Source organism: Larimichthys crocea, unplaced genomic scaffold (assembly GCF_000972845.2).
Source record: "Larimichthys crocea isolate SSNF unplaced genomic scaffold, L_crocea_2.0 scaffold83, whole genome shotgun sequence".
In the NCBI taxonomy this organism is placed as follows: domain Eukaryota; kingdom Metazoa; phylum Chordata; class Actinopteri; family Sciaenidae; genus Larimichthys; species Larimichthys crocea.
In genome coordinates this window covers 271,199-294,759 of record NW_020860930.1, presented here as the reverse complement: position 1 = coordinate 294,759, position 23,561 = coordinate 271,199, and the positions used below count along the sequence as shown (strand labels likewise).

At 46.8% G+C, this 23,561-nt stretch overlaps 2 protein-coding genes across 3 annotated transcripts; one reads left to right on the top strand and one right to left on the bottom strand.

The window, feature by feature from the left end:
- The first annotated feature begins 325 nt into the window (after positions 1-325).
- htra1b (HtrA serine peptidase 1b) lies at positions 326-15,170 on the top strand. Its single transcript, XM_010742365.3, has 10 exons — positions 326-914; positions 3,796-3,895; positions 4,585-4,699; positions 4,820-4,909; positions 11,117-11,311; positions 11,627-11,659; positions 12,515-12,629; positions 13,213-13,270; positions 13,817-13,912; positions 14,606-15,170. The coding sequence occupies exons 1-10, from the start codon at positions 461-463 to the stop codon at positions 14,772-14,774; spliced, it is 1,425 nt and encodes a 474-aa protein (XP_010740667.1). The 5' UTR covers positions 326-460; the 3' UTR covers positions 14,775-15,170.
- A 3,374-nt stretch (positions 15,171-18,544) lies between these two features.
- On the bottom strand, positions 18,545-23,542 carry cunh10orf88 (chromosome unknown C10orf88 homolog). Of its 2 annotated transcripts, XR_003462182.1 has the most exons (10): positions 23,406-23,542; positions 22,427-22,605; positions 22,148-22,345; positions 21,981-22,050; positions 21,706-21,897; positions 21,481-21,609; positions 21,273-21,396; positions 20,973-21,186; positions 19,851-20,332; positions 19,306-19,402 (listed from the first exon to the last, which is right to left on the bottom strand). XR_003462182.1 is itself a non-coding variant. In XM_010742368.3 (9 exons), exons 2-9 carry the CDS (start codon positions 22,573-22,575, stop codon positions 19,180-19,182), a joined length of 1,299 nt encoding a protein of 432 aa, XP_010740670.2. In that variant the 5' UTR covers positions 22,576-22,605; positions 23,406-23,542; the 3' UTR covers positions 18,545-19,179. The 2 variants fall into 2 exon arrangements, 1 of the variants encoding a protein (XP_010740670.2); XM_010742368.3 differs by lacking the exon at positions 19,851-20,332 and having other exon boundaries at positions 18,545-19,402.
- Positions 23,543-23,561: the final 19 nt, after the last annotated feature.

Below are 23,561 nucleotides of genomic sequence, written 5' to 3'. Positions count from 1 at the left end.
GTTACTCATTCAGAAAATGTATTGAAATGAAAACAGGTTTACAGGTGAGGAGTCAGTAATGTCAGCTGGCTGCTGTCAGACTGACACTCAGGGAGGAGAGAGATGTTCTCCTCTGACATGAAGAGAGGAACTGAGATTTTGGTTCAGTAATTGTGCAGGTACTTTCCACTCTAACACACGCACACACACACACACACACACACACACACACACACACACACACACACACACACACCATCCCCTCCTTCCATCTGACAGACGTCACACACGCCCCCACCAATCGCCTCCCGTGTTTATCCTGCAGCTTTTATAAACCGGGACAGCGGCTCCACTGCGCCTCAGTGTGTGAGCCGGTACCGGTGTCCTGACCTGCAGCAAACTTGAAGTCTTCTAAAGTGCAACTCAGAGTTTCACATCAACTTAAAGTCCAGCTCCAAGTTTCTTTTCGGACTGCTCCATCATGCGTCTCCGGTTCGTCCTCTGCGTAATGCTCGTCTGCCCGTGCCTGCTCGCCGAGGCGCGGATCGCCAAACGCTTCGCCATCGGCTGCCCGGAGAAGTGCGACAAGTCTCAGTGCGCGCCCATCCCCGCCGACTGTTTGGCCGGGGACGTGCTGGACCGCTGCGACTGCTGCCCGGTGTGCGCGTCCGGAGAGGGCGAGCAGTGCGGTGGCACCGGAGACCGGGAATGCGCAGAGGGGATGGAGTGCGTGGTGACCGACGGCGTGGAGGTGTCTGCCACGGTCCGGCGGAGGGGCAAGGCCGGCGTGTGCGCGTGTACAAGCTCCGAGCCGGTGTGCGGCAGCGACGGCGTCTCGTACCGGAACATCTGCGAGCTGAAGCGCGTCAGCAACCGGGCGATGAAGCTGCAGCAGCCGCCGGTGATTTTCATCCAGAGAGGCGCGTGCGGGAAAGGTGAGTGTGTGCGTGCGTGAGAGCATGAAGTGTGCGTGCGCATGCGTGTGTTTTTGGACGTGAACTTGGATGACCTCTGAATGAACCATGAGCCTGTCACCATGACAACCTGCTAAAGGATCCTCAGCAAAGTTTGAGTTTAACAACAAACTGACCAATGAGGATGCAGATTTAGGATGAAGGGACAAATCAGGGTCATGGATGCAGCAGGAGTTCCTCTAACGGCCACTAGATGTCCCTCTAATAAACGTGTGTCTGCATTGAAGTGAATGGGAAAAACTCCAACAACAATCGAGAAACAACAGAGGCCAAAACTGTTTTTTGTACCAGGCTGTAAACATGTTTATTTCTGCTGTGAAGTTGGACATTTGGACATGGGGACTTATGGAGACTGACTCACTTCTGGAGCCAGCCTCAGGTGGACGTTAGAGGAACTGCAGTTTTTACTCTCAGCTTCTCTCAGTCGAGCTGCTGCTTGTTACAAACTTTAAATATATTAAAGTGACAGGTCACAGCATCTCTGAGCATCGCGCTCTCTGTGTCTCAGTCTGCTCACACTGCAGCAAAGTCTAAAAAATACACACACACACACACACACACTTTGTTATCTTTACAAGGTCATAATGTCTTGAAATTAGACCAGGATGTCCTGAGTGCCTGCCCTGTGCTACAAAAACAAACAGCGTTCCCCGATGAGGGTGTGTGTGAGAGTAATGAAAGCATATTAAGGAATGACACACACACACACACACACACACACACACTTTGTGAAGCCGCAGCTGTGAACACACAGATTTGCTGAGTGCAGTTTTTATTCTGACGCTGAAGGAGTTCATCCAGGTCACTGTCTTTCTTCTTCCTCTCCTCCTCATGCATCCTTCTCCTTCATCCATCCTTTACTCCTCACTTCTCCTCCTCTCCACACATCTTTGAGGGATGGATGAAGTTTGTGGCGTCTGAGGATTTGAACTTTTTCAGCTGAGGAAAGGAATCTGGAAGATGTCAGCGACACACACACACACACACACACACACACACACACACACACACACACACACACGTGTTACAGTAAGCCTTCTGTCATGATTCATCTCTTGGATCTGATTGGTTGATTGTGTAACTTCCTGCAGAGACACATATGTAGGTCAGTCACTTTGTTTTACCCAGGTCTGAACTGTTTTCCTCTTTATCATTTTTCATTGATCTTTGTTTTTTTCGGCTTCCTGTGCAGACCTGCGAGCTCTTTTGTCCGATTGACAGGCTTGGATACAGCGTCAACAAAACACGGTTGCACGGTGACTCAACTCTTTCAGGAACTGAAGGAATTTTTTCCCAGTTCGGGCTCGTCCAGCGAGTAATGAGATTTCACATAATGTGCAAAGTAGGGTATCATTTGATTTTTTAAGGGGGCAGGGCTTGGTCCTCAGTGAGGCTCACTTGGTGCAACTAAATCATGATTTTACTTCATGTCTGCAAAATGCACTGCTGCAAATGTATAATATTTAAAGATTATTCAACAATAATATTGTTTTTAGAGCTGGAACCTCAAGATTATTTAGGAATGCAGATCTGGGGAAGCTCGTGCTTGTAACTGGGTCTGGGGCTTGGTTAGCTAGATGGAAACCCAGGGTTGAGGGTTGGACTGAGAGCTGGGAACAGTGAGGATCCAGGGCAGCGAATCAAGGCTGACTAGACAAGACCAGGGGCTGGAGACAGGGGCTAAAACCACAGAGGGAGAGAGAGACGGGGTTAGACGAGGGGAAAAAACAGGAGACTCACTGAAAGTGCATGAAAGAAAAGTGTGTAACAGAGGCTGCTGAAGGTGGCTGAGTATTTGTAGAGGTCTTGATTATAGATGAGGTGCACCTGGTGACTCCAGCACACCTGTCTCCACTTATACAGTCAGACACAGTCAGGAAGCGGCAGCAGGTTAGTGAGACACAGAAACACCTCCTGTGTTTTAAACTTTGAAACCACGTCACACAGCAGGAGGGTGTGTGTGTGTCAGTGACATGTACCTGTCAGTGTATGTTTGACCTCTCTGACCTCAAATACATGCAGTGCTGTTACCGACACCCGCAGCGCGCTCGTGGTGTTTCTTCGTTCGTCTGACTGGCTCCATTCAGTTCACTTCAAAGCTGCAGCAGCTGGCTCACCACTAATCCTCCAGCCAAACACCGAGCCAGCCAAAAACACATAAACATATCAGTGTCTTCCAGACGGTCTGTGGTCGAAGCGAACGCTCAGCTGCTCGAGTCAGAAACTGACTACAGCAGCACCGGTAGGAGATCCTCAGAAAGTCAGTGTGCAGTGGAGGTGAAGACTCGAGTCAGACTTCAGCCTGGATTAGAGTCACAGTCAGACGTCCTCAGACTTCATCTGACATGTTGATACCAAAAAGCACAGCTGGGGTAAAGTGTCCCTTAACTCGTCCCAGAAGATCGAAGCGAGGGGGTTTCAACTTACAAACGAGCGGTGACGTGAGAGAAGAAAGATCTGTAACTGAAAGATGCTGCAGCAAAGCTGGACTGAAACCAAAACAGAGGTCATGTAAGGTGACGGTTACACACGGACATTCACAATTTTGTCCAAAAAAAAGCGTCCTAACTTCTTCCTGCTTATCTCTGCGCATCGTTTGAGGCTCTGAGTCATTTCCTTTGTTTTAGAAGCATCAGTGGGAGCAGACAGCCTGCAGCTGCTCTCTGATACACAGATCATATACTGATGTCCACATCTGGATTCGGTTTAACACAGCAGCAGCTCCACCCTGCCCCACACGCATTCCCATGCTTTAGATGAAACTCATGAGTTAGTGACATTTAGACGTTGATCTGCCAGGATGCATGATGCAGTTCACTGACGTCGTGTTTCGTCCCTTCAGGTCAGCAGAACCCCGACAGTCTTCGTTACAAGTACAACTTCATCGCTGACGTGGTGGAGAAGATTGCACCTGCTGTGGTTCATATTGAACTGTACCGCAAGTAAGTTACCTGAACCAACAACCAGACGAAAAACACGTTTGTCCATGTTTGCAGTCTAAAATATAACACACCTGCAGTAAAATGCTCCTGTAGTGAAGCAAGAGTGTCAAAGCAATGTTGCATTCATCTGGAGTCGGATCGCGGTGGCAGAAGGTTTAGCAGATGTACCAGATATACGTCTCCCCAGCAACACATTCCAGCTCCTCCTGCATGGTCCTGAGGCGAACCCAGGCTAGATGGGCTATGTAGTACCTCTAGCGGGCTCTGGGTCTGCCCTGAGGTCTCCTCCCACTTGGACATGCCCGTAACACCGCCAAAGGAAGGCGCCTGGGGGCGTCCTGATCAGTTCCCGGAAACCACCTTAGCTGGCTCCAGATGTCCAAACTCTAACCTGCAGAGGAAACTCCGCTTGTGTCCGCGATCTCATTATTTAAGTCACTACCCAAAGTTCATGATCATAGGTGAGGGTCGAGAGCTTTGCCTTCAGGCTCAACTCCCTCTGAACCACAACAGTCCGGCACAACGTCTACATTACTGCAGATGCTGCACCAACCTGCACTCCATTTTCCAGTCACTCGTCTAAACAAGACCCTGAGACACTTGACCTCCTTCGCTTGTGGCAGCAACTTATGTGATGGAGTTGGATAGGTGTCCTCGTGTTGTTCAAGTCTCTTCGTCTTTCTGCTCAGGATGATATTTTCTAAGCGGGAGGTGGCTGTAGCCAGTGGCTCCGGGTTTGTTGTGTCGGAGGACGGACTCATTGTCACCAACGCCCATGTGGTAGCCAACAAGCACCGAGTAAAGGTACGCAAAGCAGATGTACAGCCGTCCACTTCATTTTTCCATCATGGTTTGAAGTTAATATGAGAATGGCGAGTCAGGGGAAAAAGGCCGAGCAGGCTGATCTTTTCTTTTTTCCTTCAGGTGGAGCTGAAGAGCGGAGCCACGTACGACGCCAAGATCAAAGATGTGGACGAGAAGGCCGACATCGCTCTGATCAAGATCGACACTCCGGTGAGCAGATGATGAGACGGTTCTGGTTCAGTCTGCCAGCCCAGGTCTGTTTTCTGCAGATCCAGATCGATTTCAAAAAGTCTGGATGGCAGAAAAAAGTCAGATCCAGGCCACAGTTAAAATGATTAAAATACAATTCTAATCGGATTCCTACAGACGTGTTTGGACCACTGATCACCTCGTGACGTTTCTGTTGATTCTTTAAAGTCTGCAGAGGTTTTCAGTCGTGTGTTGAGCACATGTGAGTGATGGAGGTCCTTCTTTTGTCCCAGAGCTGCTCGGCTGCAGCGCACATTTCTTTGTCACGCTTCTCTGAAAGTCTACAGGACTGATAAATCCACGTTTTGTACGCTATCATCACGTCATGACTGGGGCTGTCAAAATTGCTGCAAAATGACGTTTGAATATTCGCTCTAAAAAAAAAAAAACACAGGTTCGAACCATTCAAATATCAGAAGGACAAACAAATCCGAGACACAACTACAACATGTCTTTGAAAACATACCTGCACATTACAAAATAATTAAATTAACTAATGGCCTTCACCGTTTTTGCCGTCTACTGACCAAAATCTAAAGTATTTCCAAACGGGCTCAACTCTCTGCATCTGCCACAGTTTCACGTCTCACTTTCAGCAGTGATGACGCTCCTGTGCAGCCGCACTGCATATTATAATATTCGAATATATATTTGAATTCAGAATATTGGTTGACAGTCCAGGTCATGACTGATCTGATTGTGGAAAAACTCTGGGATGATGATGCACTTCTTCCTCTGTGTCCTTTTTTTCTTCTCTCAGTCAGACTTGTGTTTACGTCTCCTCTCCTCTTTTTTCATTTTCCAAAACACATTCAGGTTTTTATTCGTTATTTTGGGAACACGAACGTTTCCTGAGCGTTCCCCAAACGAGCGCCTGGTTTTAATTTTAGCTCGGTGCGATCTTTGAGGCGAGGCACCTGGGTGAAATAATATCGTGACTGATGAAAGTGGATATCTGTGCAGCAGGTCAGGAGACGTGTGGGTGAATTTTGAGTTTTCATTTGTTTGCAGCACTTTGTGTTGGCGGCTGGGTTCAGTCCAGGAAGTGAAGAGGGTTTCCACAAAGTTTGTGCAATGGAAAAGCATTTTTAGCATAAGAAGTCAATGTGTCTCATTTTTGTGCAGACTTGAGTCGGATCAACATCCTGCACGAGGTCAGACACTTAAAGGGGAATGTCGTCAATTTACACACCAGATTCTCTCAGAGCCAACGGCTAAAATATACATATTCATATACATTCATGCACAGCCTCTTTGTGACTGAATGGAGCTAGTTAAAGTCGTGCATCTATAAATAGGCTGAGCCACAGAGAGAGAGAACGGGTAATATATTAAGGACAGTGAAGATAAAGTGATGAAGTCCAGCTGTGCTTATGAAAGCAGACAGGATGAATTATGCAACTCTGATCTGGATTCTGTTTCATAATATTAAAAACAAAAGATCTGAGAAAATCTTTTTAAAGGCCCTGCATGAGTTAATAAAGATATTATATCAGAGCCTTAGAATGAAGTGTAATGTAGGTTTCATCCTCATTAATTGCAAAAATAAATAAATGAAACCCTGAAGCTGTAAACAGCAGGATATGTCTATGATAATATTTCAGACTGAAGTCTTTGCCCCCTCCGGCCTGTCAGCGGGCGGGTTCAGACCTGTTAATGCCATCACAGAACACAAACATCCTTCCTGCCATCTGGAACTGAAATCAGCAGAAAGCACGTTTCTTTTTTTTCTGTCTTGAAGATGCTTCAACACAAACAAGGCGAAGAAAAGAAACACGAGCACTCATCGAGCTTCTTCTCAAAACAAACTTTCAATGTGATGCTTGACGGGCAGGATGAGAACAGCCCGTACACAGACAAACATGAAGTCAACACACTGACACTGCAGGATGTGAGTTCATGTTCGGCCGGTCAGACAGAGGCGATGCTGCTTTTTCCTCTGCATGTTCGGGCGGCGGCGGTCGGGTGTAACCGGAGCTTCAGGGGACGATGAAGCTGAGCAGGAATCCACTCAGCACTTGTGGTTGTGGCTTACACGCAAAACCAAGATGCAACTGTGTGTCCACGCAAATGACTTACAGCCCTCAACACTCCCACACGTCCATCCCAACACACACACACACACACACACACACACACACACACACACACACACACACACACACAAAACAGCTTACACATGTAAAGTTCACCGACGCTGAGAGCAGAGAGGTTCTGAAGAACCTTCACACACTTCTCAGTAAAAATCAGATCTGCAGATGACGCGGTCGGACGTGTAGCTGCACGTTCAGGACAGACGAGCTTCATGAGTGTCGGAGTAGTTACAGTTCAGGTAGCCCGACTAACAAACTGAGCTAACAGCAGCTGCAGCTGGCAGCAGTGTGCTTCACTGTTTCTTTAATCATTACCTGTTCACCTGTGTCGCCCTGGACTGTCTCTCCAGAGGCAGGTGTCCTCTGAGCGTGTGCAGACAGGATCTCGCTCTAGTTGTTTTGAGTCTTGACTCATCCAGTCGAGCCTCGCAGCGACACTCCACCTTTAATCCAGCGTCGATTATTTTCCATGGCACGCGTCCATGAGCAGCTTATGCTCACAGCCCGAGACGTCTGCAGGCAGCATCTGATCCATACTGTCATTTACTGTAACTACTGCTGCTGCTGCAGACATGGTTCAGAGGGAAGCAGCTCAGCTGGAGTGACGCAGAGAGAGATCTTTTAAAATATGAAGATCTGGAGAAAGTTATCTGGTATTAATTATAGTTTGATGTGTCAGCTCTGTTCTGGTTGTTTAAGCAGATAACTGTCTGGAGTGAGAGACAAGAAGAAATGATGGGGGAAAGACAACATTTCATTTTCTTTTGACCGCTCATTGGAACAGCACGAGTGAGACACCCTTTATTATTTACACCTCTGCTCTTCCTGATGTGAAGAGACAATGCAAACGGTTGGAGCAGTATTAGCATTCATGCGAAGTCGTGCTTCTGCATGGTCAACAATCAGACCTGCTCTAAACCGTAGACGGTATAAAACCTGGACGTGGTCTCCGTGACGTCCCCCGCAGGTTTCTGAGTGAAGCTCATTGTGGAGGCTCTGGTCTCCTCCATCTTTGTAGTCCTAATCGGCAAAGAGGTGGAGCTGAATGATGAGTGTTAAAACAAACCCACCTGTCAATCAAAGCGTCCACACTCTTAATTCTGCATAACTTAATATAACTTGATCTATTGTTAATATAAAACGTGATTACAGCAGCTTTACAGTCAGAATCAGACCTTCACATCATGACACTGCAGCAGAGTGAAGATCCCTGTTACATAAACACAAACTGGATGCTACATGTCAGATAATGAGAAGGAGAGGATGATGGGAAGGTTTGTCCCTCCCGTGTTGCCGTCTCTTAAATTAGCCCCTCAGCTTTGGAATCTCCCTGTGGACAAAGTGCTGTCATCCTGAAAAACCACAGAGTGACAAACGTGGTCATTTTCCACGGTGGCTTCAGATGATCCGAGTTGTGGTTTTGGTTCAGTCCGGGCGAACAGAGGAGCTTTATGCTGAACGGACGGGAAGCTCTGATAGAAGAGCTGAATGAATCCATTCATGACCGGCTTGTTTATGTCTGTATTAGTTATGTATGTGGGGAATGACCTCATTAGAAAAACTAATGCAGTGTCCCATTATTATATAACTACGTTCCAACCCTCACCTGTGGTCATGAGCTCTGGGTAGTGACCAAATACGAGCGGCTGGCTCAGCCTGTCAGAGTCTCGGGCATCCAGGGGAGCTCGAAGCAGAGCCACTGCTCCTTCACGTCCAAAGGAGCCAGCTGAGGTGGTTCTGGCATCTGATTGGGATGCGCCCTGGGCACCTCGCTTTGGAGGTGTTCAGGGTACGTCTAACTGAGAGGAGACCAGAACCAGCTGGAGGGACTACATAGCCCATCTAGCCTGAGAACGCCTCGGGATCCTCCAGGAGGAGCTGGGAATGTTAATGTCGCTAATTACAGGGTGTCTAATGGTGATGATGATTTCCTGCTGTTAGGAAAGGACAGAACGTCGTTTGTTTATTGCTGCTACCACGATAAGAGGAAGAGAATGGATGGATGGTTGCTCCTTTAGTTTAGTTAGTTTATGTGTGTTGGACTTATTGAAAGTGACATAGTTCAAACTTTGTGTCCAAGTTCCTTGACTTTGCACTATGGGAAGAAGGCAAACTTCAAACCTACCAAAGCATGGCTGCAGACCACGTCCACCCATTGATGAAAGTGTTCCCTGGTGGCAGTGGCCCTGACACAAAGCTAACATGGTTCACCAATGGTTTGAGGAACACAACAACCAGTTCAAGGTGTTGACTCGGCCTCCAGATCTCAATCCATTCGATCATCTGTGGGATGTCCGATCCATGGAGGTCCACCTCCAAACTTCCAGGACTTGAGTGCCAGGTACCACAGCGTACCTTCAGAGGTCTGAGGAGTCCTCGACGGGTCAGGGCTGGTCTGACTGTAAAGTCTTTTTGGCACCGTGTTTCAAACATGATTAATTTGACTGGTGGTGGTGAAGGGTTAACAGAGAGAGGCTGCGCTTTAATCTCCAACTCTGGCTTCTTCAGGCTCCACATTTTATTTTGCTTTGTCATACGCCATGACTCACCAAGACCACAGGACACACACTTTCTCTCTCACACACACACACACACTTACAAGGGCCAAAGTGTTGGTTGTGTACAGATGTGTCGAGCATACCTGTGGTTTTTTAGAGTGTCAAACAGAGACAGGACAGTTGTCTGGAAATGTCTTCATCACTCCACAGCTGCCCTGAGATTTAACATCTGCCTGCCTGTTTCTCTGCTTACTTTCACGTGCCACTCCATCCTCCTTCTCACCTTGTTCCTCCTTTCTTCTCTTACCGAACACAAAGCGGGTCAGGGCGTTCAGGAAACGAGAAGCACTCACGCACTTCGCTGACAGACAAACTGACGCCCGTCATTCCCGGCGGAGCGCGGCGTTGATAGTCGGGTCCTAACATCACGTCTGCTTTGTGTCTCATCCTGGGCTGAAGTAGGTCAGTGGGACGACTGCTGAGGGTCAAAGTGTCTGAAGGTCAAAGACGTTTGAATAAACTGCTGGGCTGTATAAACTCAGCCTCAGCAGAACCAGGCGAGGGTTCTCCTCCATGTGATGTACTAGTGTACTAATAAAGTGTTGAAATGTAACAACACGCTGCTATAAACGTCTGTAGGTGGATTATCCAAATGAAGAAACATTTCTGACTAAAGCAGCAAAAATGTCTTCAACATAAAAACGTTTCGACTTTTCACAGCCAAAGGAATGCTGTCTCATGTCATGTGTGTTTATCTTGTAAACACACAGTAAACTGGCAACACGTGCACACGCGTGTGTTTGTGTCTGCTGGCTTAGAATAATTAGCAGTTGCAGATCAAACAGCAGTCTGCAGCCTGAGAGTTTCCTGGCTTCAGTGAAGTGGAGAGGCATTGATAGAGAGCGACACAGAGCACGTTCTGAGACTAATAAAGTTCGATTAAAGTCAGTTTGAACAGATTATTACACATAAAAGTCTTTACTGGGCTTCACGCTCCGTGGCAGTAGCTCGGCTGGAAACTGCAGCAGCTCGGACAGAAAAGCTAATAATTACGAGCCGGTTCATCCGAGATGCAGACGGAGCTGAGAGAGAGAGACTTGTCTTGGATCTCTCATGGAACAGAAACAAAACAAACCTCATCAAAACTGTCTTTGTTTGTCTCCACTGTTCCAGCAATCACCAACTCTGCTTCAGTTGAAATAAATGTATCTTTGGCATCCAGGCAAACTTCTCTGAACATGGTGTAGTTTGTAGTGAGGCTTCTGTAAATAGCTGTTGAGTGACAGGTAGGATCTGACGTTAACTGTAAGTGAGACAAACTGAAGGACTTTGGGAGACTTACATTCAGTCCAACAAACACAGAGCAGAAAGTCTGACTGACAGGTTTGGTCAGTCCTGATGGAAACGTCGTTTTCTGGTGATTTACAGCTCAGAGTTTTGGTGAGTTTGGTTTGTGGATGGAGAGGAGCCACGTCAGGAAATCCACGTCTGTCTCCGACAGCTTAGAGAGAATAAACTTCTGTTTACCTCGGTGTGTGTGTCTTTATCCATATTTCTCTGTGTGTTTGCTGGAGCAGATGAAGCTGCCGGTGCTGCTGCTCGGCCGGTCGGCGGACCTTCGTCCTGGCGAGTTTGTGGTCGCCATCGGCAGCCCATTCTCCCTCCAGAACACCGTCACCACCGGCATCGTCAGCACCACCCAGAGGGGAGGCAAAGAGCTGGGCCTCCGCAACTCTGACATGGACTACATCCAGACGGACGCCATCATCAATGTGAGTTTCATCTGAACTGAGCGTGACACGACCCAAACTGTTAACACGTTTGCGCTGATATCGAACACGTGTGTGTACCTGACTTAGTTTAAATAGATTCCAGCCTTTCCTGTTTGGTCCGTCTCCTCCGCATTGATCTTCTGATTGGCTGGAGATCGAAAGTGACGGAGGAGAAACTTCAAACATGTTTCGATAAGCAGTGCAGCATGGTGCATGCAGATGGAGCATGAGGTCATCTAAGTGGATGGAGACTGATCATCAGAAACCGTTTGATCAAACGAGACTAATTCAGAGATTTTCTTTGTTTTCTTACAGTACGGCAACTCCGGAGGACCACTAGTCAATCTGGTAAGCTTGGTTCTAAAATAAGACGTTCCACCGACCTGAATAGAACTGTTACAAGATTTTTTAAAGAAGAACCCTTGAATAAGGAGGATCGGATTCAAAGCATCAAAGTTTAAGTTGAATTTATTATTCTTGAACAAGAAGGAGCGTTTAACAGTGCAACACACAGAAGGGGTTACAGAGAAAAGGCTCCTCGAGGAGCTCTAACTGTTCTTATACATTTTTAAAATGGGCTGTCTCAGTCACCTCCTCACTCACAAATTTTTGGTTTTCCGCTCAGTAATGAACATTATGTTTCTTGTCCTAACCCGTCTCTCTTGACCTGAACTATTTTTTTAATCATCTCTCCCTGCCAGCCTCAGTAAACACAGGCCAGATAAAGGGAGTGGAAGAGATATGCAAAAAACAGAAAACACACTCTCACTCTCTATAAGAGTTAAAACATCTGCATCAGTATAATCCTAATTTTTATAACAATAACAGTAATAGTTCATTTTAATCTGAAGTTGAATGTTTTGCAGCCATGTGTTGTATCGCCCTGAGAGTCCAGTTAATTAGATTTCTTACATCACTTCTCACTATCTTTGAAACTCGGTGTCTTATTACCGGGATCACATCCATATGTTACGAAACGGAGATATACGTAATCTCATATAAACAATCACTGAGGTCCATAAAGTCCTTATTAGGAAACAGCTGCAGTCCACAGCTGGCTCTGATTATAAGTTTGTTTTCAGCTGCTGTTAATGAAGAACAATGTGGCGTCAGAGGTGCTGTTTAACGAGCTTCATGAGGACGTTTGACTTTTACTGCTGGGTGTTACTGATGGAAAATGAATGTGTGTGTCGTGTCCTGCAGGATGGAGAAGTGATCGGCATCAACACTCTGAAGGTCACTGCGGGAATCTCCTTCGCCATCCCCTCAGACAAGATCAGACAGTTCCTGGCAGAGTCGCACGACAGACAGGCCAAAGGTTCGCAACAGTGTCACTCTTTATTTGAGTCGATATCAGAGGCAGAGATACAAACACTAACACCCCCCCCCGGTGCTCTGAGCTCACAGCCCGGCTAACAGACTGAGCTAACATGAGCTAACAGCAGCTACAGCTGTCAGCAGTTTACTTCACTGTCCATCATAAACTCTGTAAATCACAGAGAGCTGAGGACATCAGAGGGAAAACCAGCTGGGTGGATAAGATGAATTATATTTCTGCTGCGGCGTCTTGTAAATTCAAACAGATATTGAGCTTGACAGAAATGAAAAATAAAATATAAAAACAACCTGTTAGCAGTAAAAATGTGGCATGCAAACTATATTAAAATCATGTTTTTATTGGTGTCTGTTTCCTCTCCAGCATTACACACAGTTTAGTTCAGCCTGCAGGTGCCGTAAACTATTTCAGAATATTATAAATATTATTGGGCAGCTTTCTGGCACAGAGGAAGGAGTGAGCTCATGATTGCTTTCCATGTCAGAGAAAATCTGTTATTGTTGTATTTGCATGTGTCAGATGATAAACCTGACGTGAACGTGAATGTTTCCTTCATGTCCTCCAGGTAAAGTGTTCCAGAAGAAGAAATACATCGGCGTCCGAATGATGAGTCTCACTCCGACGTAAGTTCTGCATTGTAACATAACATGACGAGCCTGACTTTCATACGTAACCAGGGTGGTGATCGTGTTGAAGATGTGAGCTCAGTTTTAGATATGTGCTCTCAGATGAGGACTTTAAACAGGAATGTAAGTCAGCTGCCTCCAGCTCAGAGTAACGCCCAGGCTGCCGTGCAGAGCGGGTCAGTGTGGGAAACGCCTCAAAAACGTCTTCACAGCAGAAATCAACATGTTTACAGTTCAAATTATATTAAAGGCATGCAGAATGAAGAGCGTGCACGCTCTGACTGACAGGTGGGTCCACCTCTTGCTTAGCTTCTGTGCTGCTCCCCATGTCTGCTAAGTGACTGCACATGGTGGCTGAATGATACAGTGAATAAGAAATCACATCTGCATCGTTTGATACAGTTCAAATGTCACAATCAATCAGAGTAATGCTGCACATGGAGGAATCTTAACATGAGTCACGATGCATCATCCCATCAAGATGGATTAAAATCAGACCTTCAGTACTAAACCTCATGTTCTGGCTGCTTTCCTCCTCCTCAGGCTGGCTAAGGAGCTGAAGGAGAGGCAGTCAGACTTCCCAGATGTCACCTCTGGGGCGTATGTCATTGAGGTCATCAGCCAGACTCCAGCTGAGTCGTAAGTGTCTCTCTCATCACTTCTTATTCCCACGTTATTATCTGGTGCTTGCTGCCCAATATGTCAAATCAACAGGCCAGGTTAGAAGATGTAATTCTGCATGAATCATCTGGATGTGAGTTTGATTTTCACGCCGGCACAAGTGGAATATTTTTCTTGCAGTTCACAGTTTGAAGCTGTTTGGTTCCACTCACTCCTGCAGGAAAGACGGTCGGTGTTCACCTGAAAAGCAAACCACAGCGTTCCACCTGAAGAAACAGCAGTTTGTTTTCTTGTTGTCTGGTTGGGGTTGTGCAGGCAGGACTCAGGATGAGGATATGATCCTGTTGAAAGGACATTGAGACTTTTCTGGTGTGTGAAGACGGCAGGATATGGAAAGTTCACTTCTGGTTTTAAAGCTGCTGTTTTTGAGGCTGAAAGCTGGCAGTGAATGTTTCCCACTCAGACTGTCCAACTCCAACTCTCCTCTGGCAGGGAGGACAAACTGCTTCAGTCATAGCTGAGTGGAAGTATCTGGAAGTGAAGCTTCTACATTTAATGAATAAAAAGAGAGAGATGAGTGAACAGCGAGGAATCCCTCAGATCAAAGCTGCATCGTCCTGAATGTGTCCTGTGATTGTCTGTGATGGTCCTAAAGTTGAATTCATTCAGTTGTGACATATTTGAACCTTCACTCTTCTTCCTCGCCGACAGAGCCGGCCTGCAGGAGAGCGACGTCATCATCAGCATCAACGGCGAGCAGATCACCTCGGCCAGCGACGTCAGCGCCGCCATAAAGCGGGACGAGTCGCTGCGAACGGTGGTGAGGCGAGGCAACGAGGACATCATCCTCACCATCGTGCCCGAGGAGATCGACCCTTGACGTCTCAGCCGACGACTGAGCATCAACAACTCAACACCAATCCCGAGCTGGCTCTCAGTGTTTTTCAACCAATCATGAACACTTTGAAAAACCAAGCAAACCAATAGGTGTGTGTGTGTGTGTGTGTGTGTTTGTGTGTTTGTGTGTGTGTGTGTGTGTGTGTGTGTGTGTGTGTTTAAGAACTTGTTCTACTACTCTTCCATGGTTTGATGCTCACACACCTTCACAGGTCCGTCTTCACCGCCCTGGAACTGAAGCTTCATCGCTGTCATCATACGTCTCTTATTATTAGTTTGTCATCACAGACCGTTTATATCGTACTAACCCGTCTGTCGCTGGTTACTGCAGGTTACCGTAGTTCTGTTTCATTCTGTGTGTTCTTGATGGAATATTTTTTAATAGTATTTTTTTTTGTCTGTATGTGTTTGATGACAATTTTTCAAAAAAATGGAATAAAATTATTTCCAAAATTGACTTTTTATCAGTGTTGACGTTACAACTCTTCAGTCAGTCAGCCTGAAGGAGCCACCGAAGTTCTTCCTCTTATCCAGGGTCGGGTGGAGGTGGCTCCTCCTACAGGATCCCGAGGCGTTCCCAGGCTGGATGGTCCGTCCAGCGGGTTCTGCGTCTTCAAAGGACGGCACCTGGCAGACATCCTAGTCCTGTCGACAGTTCGCTGTTCATGTCCTGAATGTCCGTGTTCATATGCTTGATTTCTTTAGTTCACATCGCCTGTAGTTCTGACTTTAGGCCGTTGAAATCCTTTGCCAATGCACTCGTTAATTTCCTCTCTCATAATTATGGAGGTCGCTCCTCCTTTATGGATGATACATGTCTGAGTGGGCGAGGGTTACCTGGTGTCTGCGTGGTCTGCCTCGTGCTTCCTGCAGGCCGTGGAGCCGGAGCGTTGCTCCTGTACTTTTGTATTTCTGTAACTTTTCCGCCATACAGGCTGATGCCACTACTCTACTCGGCCTTTAGTGTCCCAACGACAATCTCTGTAGATTAATTACTTACTTTCCCCAGTTAGAGTGGCTGCTATTTTTGTAGGACGCCCGAAAAAGGATCCTACTCCATGCTCTGCTCAATAGCGCACTTTTACACTACATATGACATTCATTGGCTGCCATGCAAGGTCCCAACTGCTCATCACCTTTTGGGAGCTAACCATTCATACACATGCTCAGTTTCTCGACACTTCGACATGCAGACTGGAGGAGCCAGAGTTCGAACCGATACCGGGTGACCCGCTCTACCCCCCGAGCCACAGCCGCCCGTTGTTCTTTGTTATGTTGCTCGTAAACAGTGAATCATTCAGGTAACTAGAGCCAGATACTTTCCTCAGAGTTGGTGGAGACCAAAAACGGCTAAAAGTGAATGAATACTGACTATGATACGTTATAACAGTGCTGTGTTTAGAGCTGGTTGTGCTGCCCTCAAGTGGCCAAAAAGACCAAACAGTTGTTGCAGGTTTTAGAGTTTCTCATGATTCATCACAGACAAATAATCACGTCTCTATTACAGATGATATTTTACTTAGAAACTGAACTCGAGCAGCCGAGCTCCGTTCACAAGGAGACCGAGAAAACAAGTTGAGAAATAACTCCATCATCTCTCAAACATCTTGTTTTCTGCTCTGTGCTCTCCCTCTGTGCCACGGTACACACTGAGATACTGACTCCAACACAACATGACACAATCTGTTGGCCTCCAGTGTGTGTGTGTGTGTGTGTGCGTGCAGACTCAGTGGAGCAGAGGTGTTACATAACACACAGAGGTTAGTGAAGTGTTCATACAGGTCAGCTGATGCTAAAATGGTATCTTGAACTGGCTTAACAGAAACTACATGTTGTTGTTGGAAGCTGAAAAATAATTCTACTACAGCTGATTTTAAAGAGACAGTCACAGTTCCTAATGCAGACAGAGGCGACACACCTCTGATTTAACATCTTTTGGATCAATACGTCTTCAAAACATAACATGCACATTGAAATATTCTGCAGAATGTGAACTTTTGCACGTTCCAGCACAAATTTACATCTGCTAGTACTTCATTTTTACCTTCCTCCCACAGTGCTGCAGTGATTCGCTCTGTCGCCTCACAGCAGGACGGTACTCTGACTTCCTCCCACAGTCCAAAGACATGAACCATGACAGGTTAATTGGTGTAAACGTAAGTGTGAATGGTTTGTCTGTATGTGCCCTGTGATAAGCTGGTGCCTTGTCCAGGGTGTAGGCTCCAGTCCCACCGTGACCCTGATGAGGATAAGTGGGAGGATATTTGACCTAATTATACAGTAGGACAGGTGGTGAGCACTACAAGTCTAACTACACAAACACAAAATATTTCTACGGCTACAAAAAACTTTGTGCACACGTGCAAATGTTACTTTCTGTATGTGCACAAAACGTTTTGCACAAAATATTTCTGCAGATTCACAGACTTGCCTATGATAGGCAACATGTTTGAGGGTTAAGGACTAACTCTGGAGGACAAACAGATCATCTTTACAAACATTTACCTTCTATAATATGTAGATTCTGACTGTGATCCAGTTTGCTGAGGTATGTGATGTGTAGAACGGCTCGTGCAGACAGAGGTGGAAATCTCAAAGACATCTTTTCATCACTGAATACCTCCTGGAATGCAGATAGATGACAGCTACCAGCAGGAGGAGACGAGCAGGGAGCTTTCCTTTCTTTTCCACCCCAGTTGGACGAGCTGTGAATGGAAGCAGTGACCCGGTTTGTCCTGATCGACGCAGCAGATTTTCTCCCAGAACTCCCCTCTGCTGACTCAGTGTCTGCTCTCTGCATGCCTAACAAAACATCCGCACATGATTTTATAATTTGCTTATGTAATGTGTGACCCCATTTCATTCGTGATGACTCAGCTCACAGCTGCCAGGCACAGTCCACCCTGGCATCGTCCAGCTCCTCTGTTTCTTCTTATGCCTTTGACGCAGCAGGATTCACTTCAGATGTCTTCTGCGCTGGACGTCTCCACACATGAAGACTTTCAGTGACCTTGATGCTTCATCTCTCATCAATCTATGAGTCAGCGTTACTGGAAGGCCTGGCAGGAAACATCGGCTAAGTTGGTTTTACCTTTTCGGGAAACTCTTAGGCAAACCTCCATAAATCAGCATTGTCAAGAATGTTCTGACTCATATGTTTTGACTCGCTGGAGCCCAAAGATACCAAACTGAAGGCCAGAATATTCAGTTGGCATATAACAAAATGATTTATTTCTGTTTTTTTCCCCAACACCTCTGTCATAAATATGGACAGCTGTACACATCAGCCAGGTCCCCAGCAGCAGCTGATATCACTGCCTAGTCCAGCAGCAGTCAGCCCAGAACCAGAACCAGAACCAGACCCAGCAGCAGCTGATATCACTGCCTAGTCCAGCAGCAGTCAGTCCAGCTCGGCGTCTGTCTTTCAGCCTTTTATTTCACCAAGCTCTCACCAACCACTAAAAGTCAGTCCCACATTTACTCTCGTCCGGCGGCTTCTTGCTCGCTCACTCTCTCCTTTTCTCTTCTTAGCTTCCTCCGTCAGCGTCCTCTTCACTCTCTCCTCCTCTGCCATCATGTCCATAGAAGCTGCTGAGCCCGGTTAGCTTCAGCTCCGGGTCTGGCACGACACCGGCTCCGCTCCCTGTCAGCGGGCCTGTAAACCTCTTTTTCTTCTTCCAGGTGGTCCAAACACTTTCATGTATCCTGTTCTGTTGCACACACACACACACACACACTTGAGTACATTCATCTGTATAAATATATTTTTATTAATATTTATGTCAGCACAGTTATTTAAAACCATCAACAAGTCATACACAGTCCTTTTAATAGTTTACATCAGTTTTATGTTACAGACATTTAAAACATTACAGCGTCAGATTAAAACACTTTTCCATCAGCTACACCTTCCACACACACTCCTCTGACAGGAGTGTGTGTCTCCAACAGTCATGGTGCGACTGAGCAAAACACAAAGAGCAGATCAGTTACAGTACGCAGTGTGAGTAACTGTTGGTCGGGATGCTTAAGTGCATATTTTAACGTGGATAAATGACAAACATCCTGCTGGTGCTGCGTGTGAATTATCATCATGTTAAAACCTGCCAACGATAACCTGGATCAGATCTTCAGAGCTCGTTTTAAAAACACTTCATGATGTACGTCAGGATACTTGTGATATATTTCTGCAGGACTCACGCCGTGTCGCATTCATTTGCTATTTTTCCAGAGATAAAAGATCAACAAACCGTTACAGGGGCTGCGCCTGTCACAGCAATTTATGTTTTATCTGATTCTTTCTGTCCACATTTCATCCTGCTCTGCCTCCCTCTGACACCAGCATCCAGGTTACATGTTATGTTAGTCTCTTAGTGGTTCTGAACTCATCAGTGGATGGCCGGTGTCGGGGCGGTCTGCTCCGACAGTCCCGTGGATGCAGCGTCTCCCGCCGAGCTGCTCGTGACTCCCTGGTTGAGGGCGAACTGCGGCAGTGCGCTCAGGAGGGCCTTCTCCAGCTTCTGCTCCAGAGCGTCCAGGCGACGGTCCACGTGCTCCTTCAGCCGCCTCTCCATCTCCTCCAGACGACGCTCCATGGCCGAGTCCAGTTCCCTGCAGAGTCAGAGGACGATGAGGTAAAACTGTCACAGAATCGATCCACAGCGGTGAACAGTCAGTTAAAACCAAAGTCACACAGAGAGAGGCGTGACGAAGAGTTCATGAGTAAACATGAAGCCACATCAGACCAAACCTCAAACATAAACACTAAGCCACCCACACAGTCCACGCTGACCGCCGTTTCCCGCCCGTCTTACTCAGCTGACCTGACCTCGTGGAAACTCCTCAAACACATCTCGTGTTTTCTCAGCATTATTTTTTCACCCTCAAGGACCTTGAAGGGTCTTCAAAACCCCTGCAAGTCTTTCTCAAGTCAGCAGGTGATGTACTTTGATCATCATTAACCCCTCAAATGACACTTTCCTTTAAAAAGTTTGTTCATCAGTTTCTAGCAGCAGATATGAGCAGCAGATATGATGTGTGTGTCGTGATAGAGACGTACCAGCGAGCTGCCGTCCTCTCCTCGATGTGGACTCAGACTCAGCTGACCGTCTCTCTGAACCCACATGTGCTGCTCGGCTCTCACAAAGAGCTTCATTTATCGAAGCTGCAGAGTGACACTGATGTCAGCTGTAAAATGAGTTAACTCATGCTGAGCCTTCACGTTAGTGTCGGCTGAATCAACTCTATTCGTCCACTGAGGTTTAATGACTCGCATAGAAAGCAATGCTGACTCTGCAGCCTCCTCCTCACACTCTAAACAGCTTCAGACTAAACTTGGATCCTTCTATGTCATCGAGTCTGTCGGACGTGGACAAGAACATGAAAGCAGTGACGTCATTACCATGCAGTCTGATAAACAATACATATACATGTACATGTAACATGTGCATCAGCCTGTAGGTCAGTGAATCTTCTCTCATGTAGCAGGGGGAAATGTTTTGGCGTCAGCAGCTTAACAATGCGACCTCAGACAACCCGAAGCTGTTGGGACAACAAATAGACGAGTCTCTGTTACATCCACGCATCCGCTGACAACAAGGACGTGACTGTGCAACAATGCTGTGGCTGCAGATACTGAAACACGACAGTGCTTTGCATTGAACTAACACAAAGATTTGACAAGCCTGAAGTTCCCTCGCTGCTGCAACAAAACTAGAAGCAGCAGTTGAGACTGTTAGAAAACATCGACTGTTGCTCTGAATCTTACTTTGAAAGAACTTCACTATAAGAAAATATACAGAATTCATCATTTTATTATATTTATCATTTATTCCTGTAACCAGCAGATCTCAAACTGTGAGGCGAGCCCGCTTTGGTTGAAGGTTGATACAGTGTCTAGTTGTAGTAGTAGTACTCTTTGTACTCAGTAGTGGTAGTACAGCACACTAGTAACAATAGGAATAGTAAAGTAGTATTTTATCTTTAATGTTTCATCTTAGTTAGCTGAGTTTGTTGTAGTACCGTCTTTCTGACACAAGGTGGAGCTACGTCATCTGATTACAGATCAATAACATTGATTCTTCATGTGGATCAGATATAAGATCAGTCTCTGTGTTTTCATGAACTAATTCTAACAGAAGAATCATAACGTGATCGAGGACCGTCGCTGATCTTCACTCACCATGTGCCGTTTCTCATCTTCTTCTCATTCTCCGCCAGCGCCGTGGCGTCGTCCAGCCTCAGCTTCGTCACCTGACCGCAGACGCTCTGCAGCATGGGCAGAAACTCGGGGCCGGAGCTCAGAGATTGGTCGTTTCCCTGCCCGCCGTTCAGGAAGCGGGACATCATCTCCGCCAGCTGGGCGTGGCTCACCGGGCCTCTGCTCTCACTGCTCGCTAGAGATACGAGACCACATCGTAAACTAGTCAGCTGCTGAAGATGTGGAGTTCAGACTGAAGAAGAGGCTGCGTATGAGCCTTACTTATATTTTCAGGGTTGACCCCAGAAAGCGGCGGGTCCGGGGAGGACGAGGCAGAGCCGTTTGACATCGCTCCGTTCTGAGCCGGTGGAGCTTCATCTGCAGGCGTGATGGAGCCGAATTGAGGCTAGTGACACAGAGACGAGACAAACTGATGTACAGCATGTCCAAACATCTGATCGCACCATGTCAGCACAGAAAATACTGATACCCTGGAGTCTGCAGGCTGGGGCTGGCGACTGAAGGCTGCTGGGGACATCATCGCTCCTTGAGCCAGAGCAGACAGAGCTCCACTGCCCATCAGGAGAGGCAGGAAGCCGCCCAGAGAGCCGGTCTGGTTCTGGAGAGAAACAAATACAAACATCTATCAGCACAGTCACTGTTGTTGTTGTAGTTTCCCCTCACCGCCTGCAGGGGTCAGCTCAGGTACTCTCACCTTCTGCTGGAAGTGCACCATGTCCATGAGGTTCTGGGCTCCCGGCGAGAGGCTCGTTCCCATCTCCTCAACCAGACACTGCACCTGCTGCATGTCGATGCCAGGCCCGCGGGCCAGGCAGGGCTGCAGCTGCTGAAGGCCAACGACCAATCGACACACCAGAACGCTGCTTCTACCGGCCAGCGAGAGCAGCTGGGAGAGTGAGCAGGGGGGGGACAGGAGCAGGTGAGCAAAGTGAACTCAACAGAAATGTAACTTTGTCTGAACCAGCTCACCTTCACCTCACAGGCTGAGGACGGACGCTCGAGGAGCAGCTGCTTCCTGTAGACGGGCCCTCTGTCAGAACTGTGAGCAAAGAGGAGAGACACGTTCAGCATCGCACAGACAATCATGTGACGATGACTGTGTGTGTGTGTGTGTGTGTGTGTGTGTGTGTGTAGACCTCTCTGGCTGGACGCGGTCGTCTCTCTCGCCGCGTACCGTCCCGCAGTATTCTCCCATCTGGCTGTACACCTCCATGGTCCGAGCCTCACTGATGACCAGCAGGCGGCTGATGGCGGTGTGAGAGGACGGGCTGCACTGGAGCGTCAGCACACAAGGAGAACCTTCCTCCGTCTGCTCCAACAGAACCGGGCCGCCGCTGTGAAGAACACATTCATGTTCAGCGTGCCACACACACACACACACACTTTACTTCCTCACTGTCTTAAAGTCTTTGTACCCGTTTGTCTCGTCTCCCTCCGACTGCCCGAGCTCTCCTTCATCATCGTCTTTGTTACCGACGAGAACGGGAAGCAGGACGTCGGCCAAGTGTCGTCCCTGAGCGGGACAGACCCAAGCAGCTCCGCTCGCCACGGCAACGTCCACCATGATGCTGCTGAGGCCACACGAGGAGACGAACTAGGACACAGAGCGGAAAACAAGAGCGGATAAGTTAGGAAGCAAGTTAGGGTAGAAGTTCTGGAACGAGGCTGGACAGAAGGTGAGTTAGGAGACAATTTAGGTAACAAGGTACAGTCTGCGGGCGAGTTGGGACATTTTTATTTTATATATTTCCTTATTTCTTTTTCCAAATGAAGCTGAAGCAGTAACACTATAATCGTATATAACATTATAATTATAATTATAAGTGACATGTGAAGGTTACTCTCACATATCTTGTTCAGAAGCTTTTAACCCTTCCACCTCACTCGAATTTAATTGTATAGTTTGTAGTTCTATTTCTTCTTGTAGTTTTTTATCTGTATTTGTAGTTCTCTCTCTTCTTGTAGTTTTTATCTGTATTTGTAGTTCTCTTTCTTCTTGTAGTTTTTATCTGTATTTGTAGTTCTATTTCTTCTCGCTGTAGCTTTTATCTGTATTTGTAGTTCTTTCTTCTTGTAGTTTTTATCTGTATTTGTAGTTCTCTTTCTTCTCGCTGTTTTTTTGTCTGTATTTGTAGTTCTCTTTCTTCTTGTAGTTTTTATCTGTATTTGTAGTTTATTGTAGTTTTCTGTATAAATCTTTGCACATGTGTCACCTCTTGCTCTCTCCACGTTACCTGTTCAGGATGAAGCAGCTGTGACGTTGTGTTACAGGTGTTAGATTTCGTCCTCTCCTTGTTATAATTTGATGAAATATAAAATATAAAATATAAAGTCTTTCCTCCTGTGGGTAAACAAACTGCAGCTCGCTAACATTGAACCATGACGCTGTTTTACCGTCAGATATCCGGAGCCGTGTCGCTGTTCAGCTTCTTCTCTTCGGGCTGCTGACTCTCGGTGCTCTCATGTCTCCAGACGAACCTCCCTGTGGGTTTTGTTCCCGGTTATAATCGATAATCGAACATTAATCTGTGATTAATCTGTGATTAGCTT

Coding starts and splice junctions, on each gene's coding strand:
- htra1b (XM_010742365.3), top strand. CDS start 461: ATGCGTCTCCGGTTCGTCCTCTGCGTAATGCTCGTCTGCCCGTGCCTG. Junction 4,700..4,819: donor CCAACAAGCACCGAGTAAAG/GTACGCAAAGCA, acceptor TTTTTCCTTCAG/GTGGAGCTGAAGAGCGGAGC. Junction 4,910..11,116: donor TGATCAAGATCGACACTCCG/GTGAGCAGATGA, acceptor TTGCTGGAGCAG/ATGAAGCTGCCGGTGCTGCT.
- cunh10orf88 (XM_010742368.3), bottom strand. CDS start 22,575: ATGGTGGACGTTGCCGTGGCGAGCGGAGCTGCTTGGGTCTGTCCCGCT. Junction 21,610..21,705: donor TGGTGCACTTCCAGCAGAAG/GTGAGAGTACCT, acceptor GTTTCTCTCCAG/AACCAGACCGGCTCTCTGGG. Junction 19,403..20,972: donor AAGATGAGAAACGGCACATG/GTGAGTGAAGAT, acceptor CTGACTCTGCAG/GGAACTGGACTCGGCCATGG.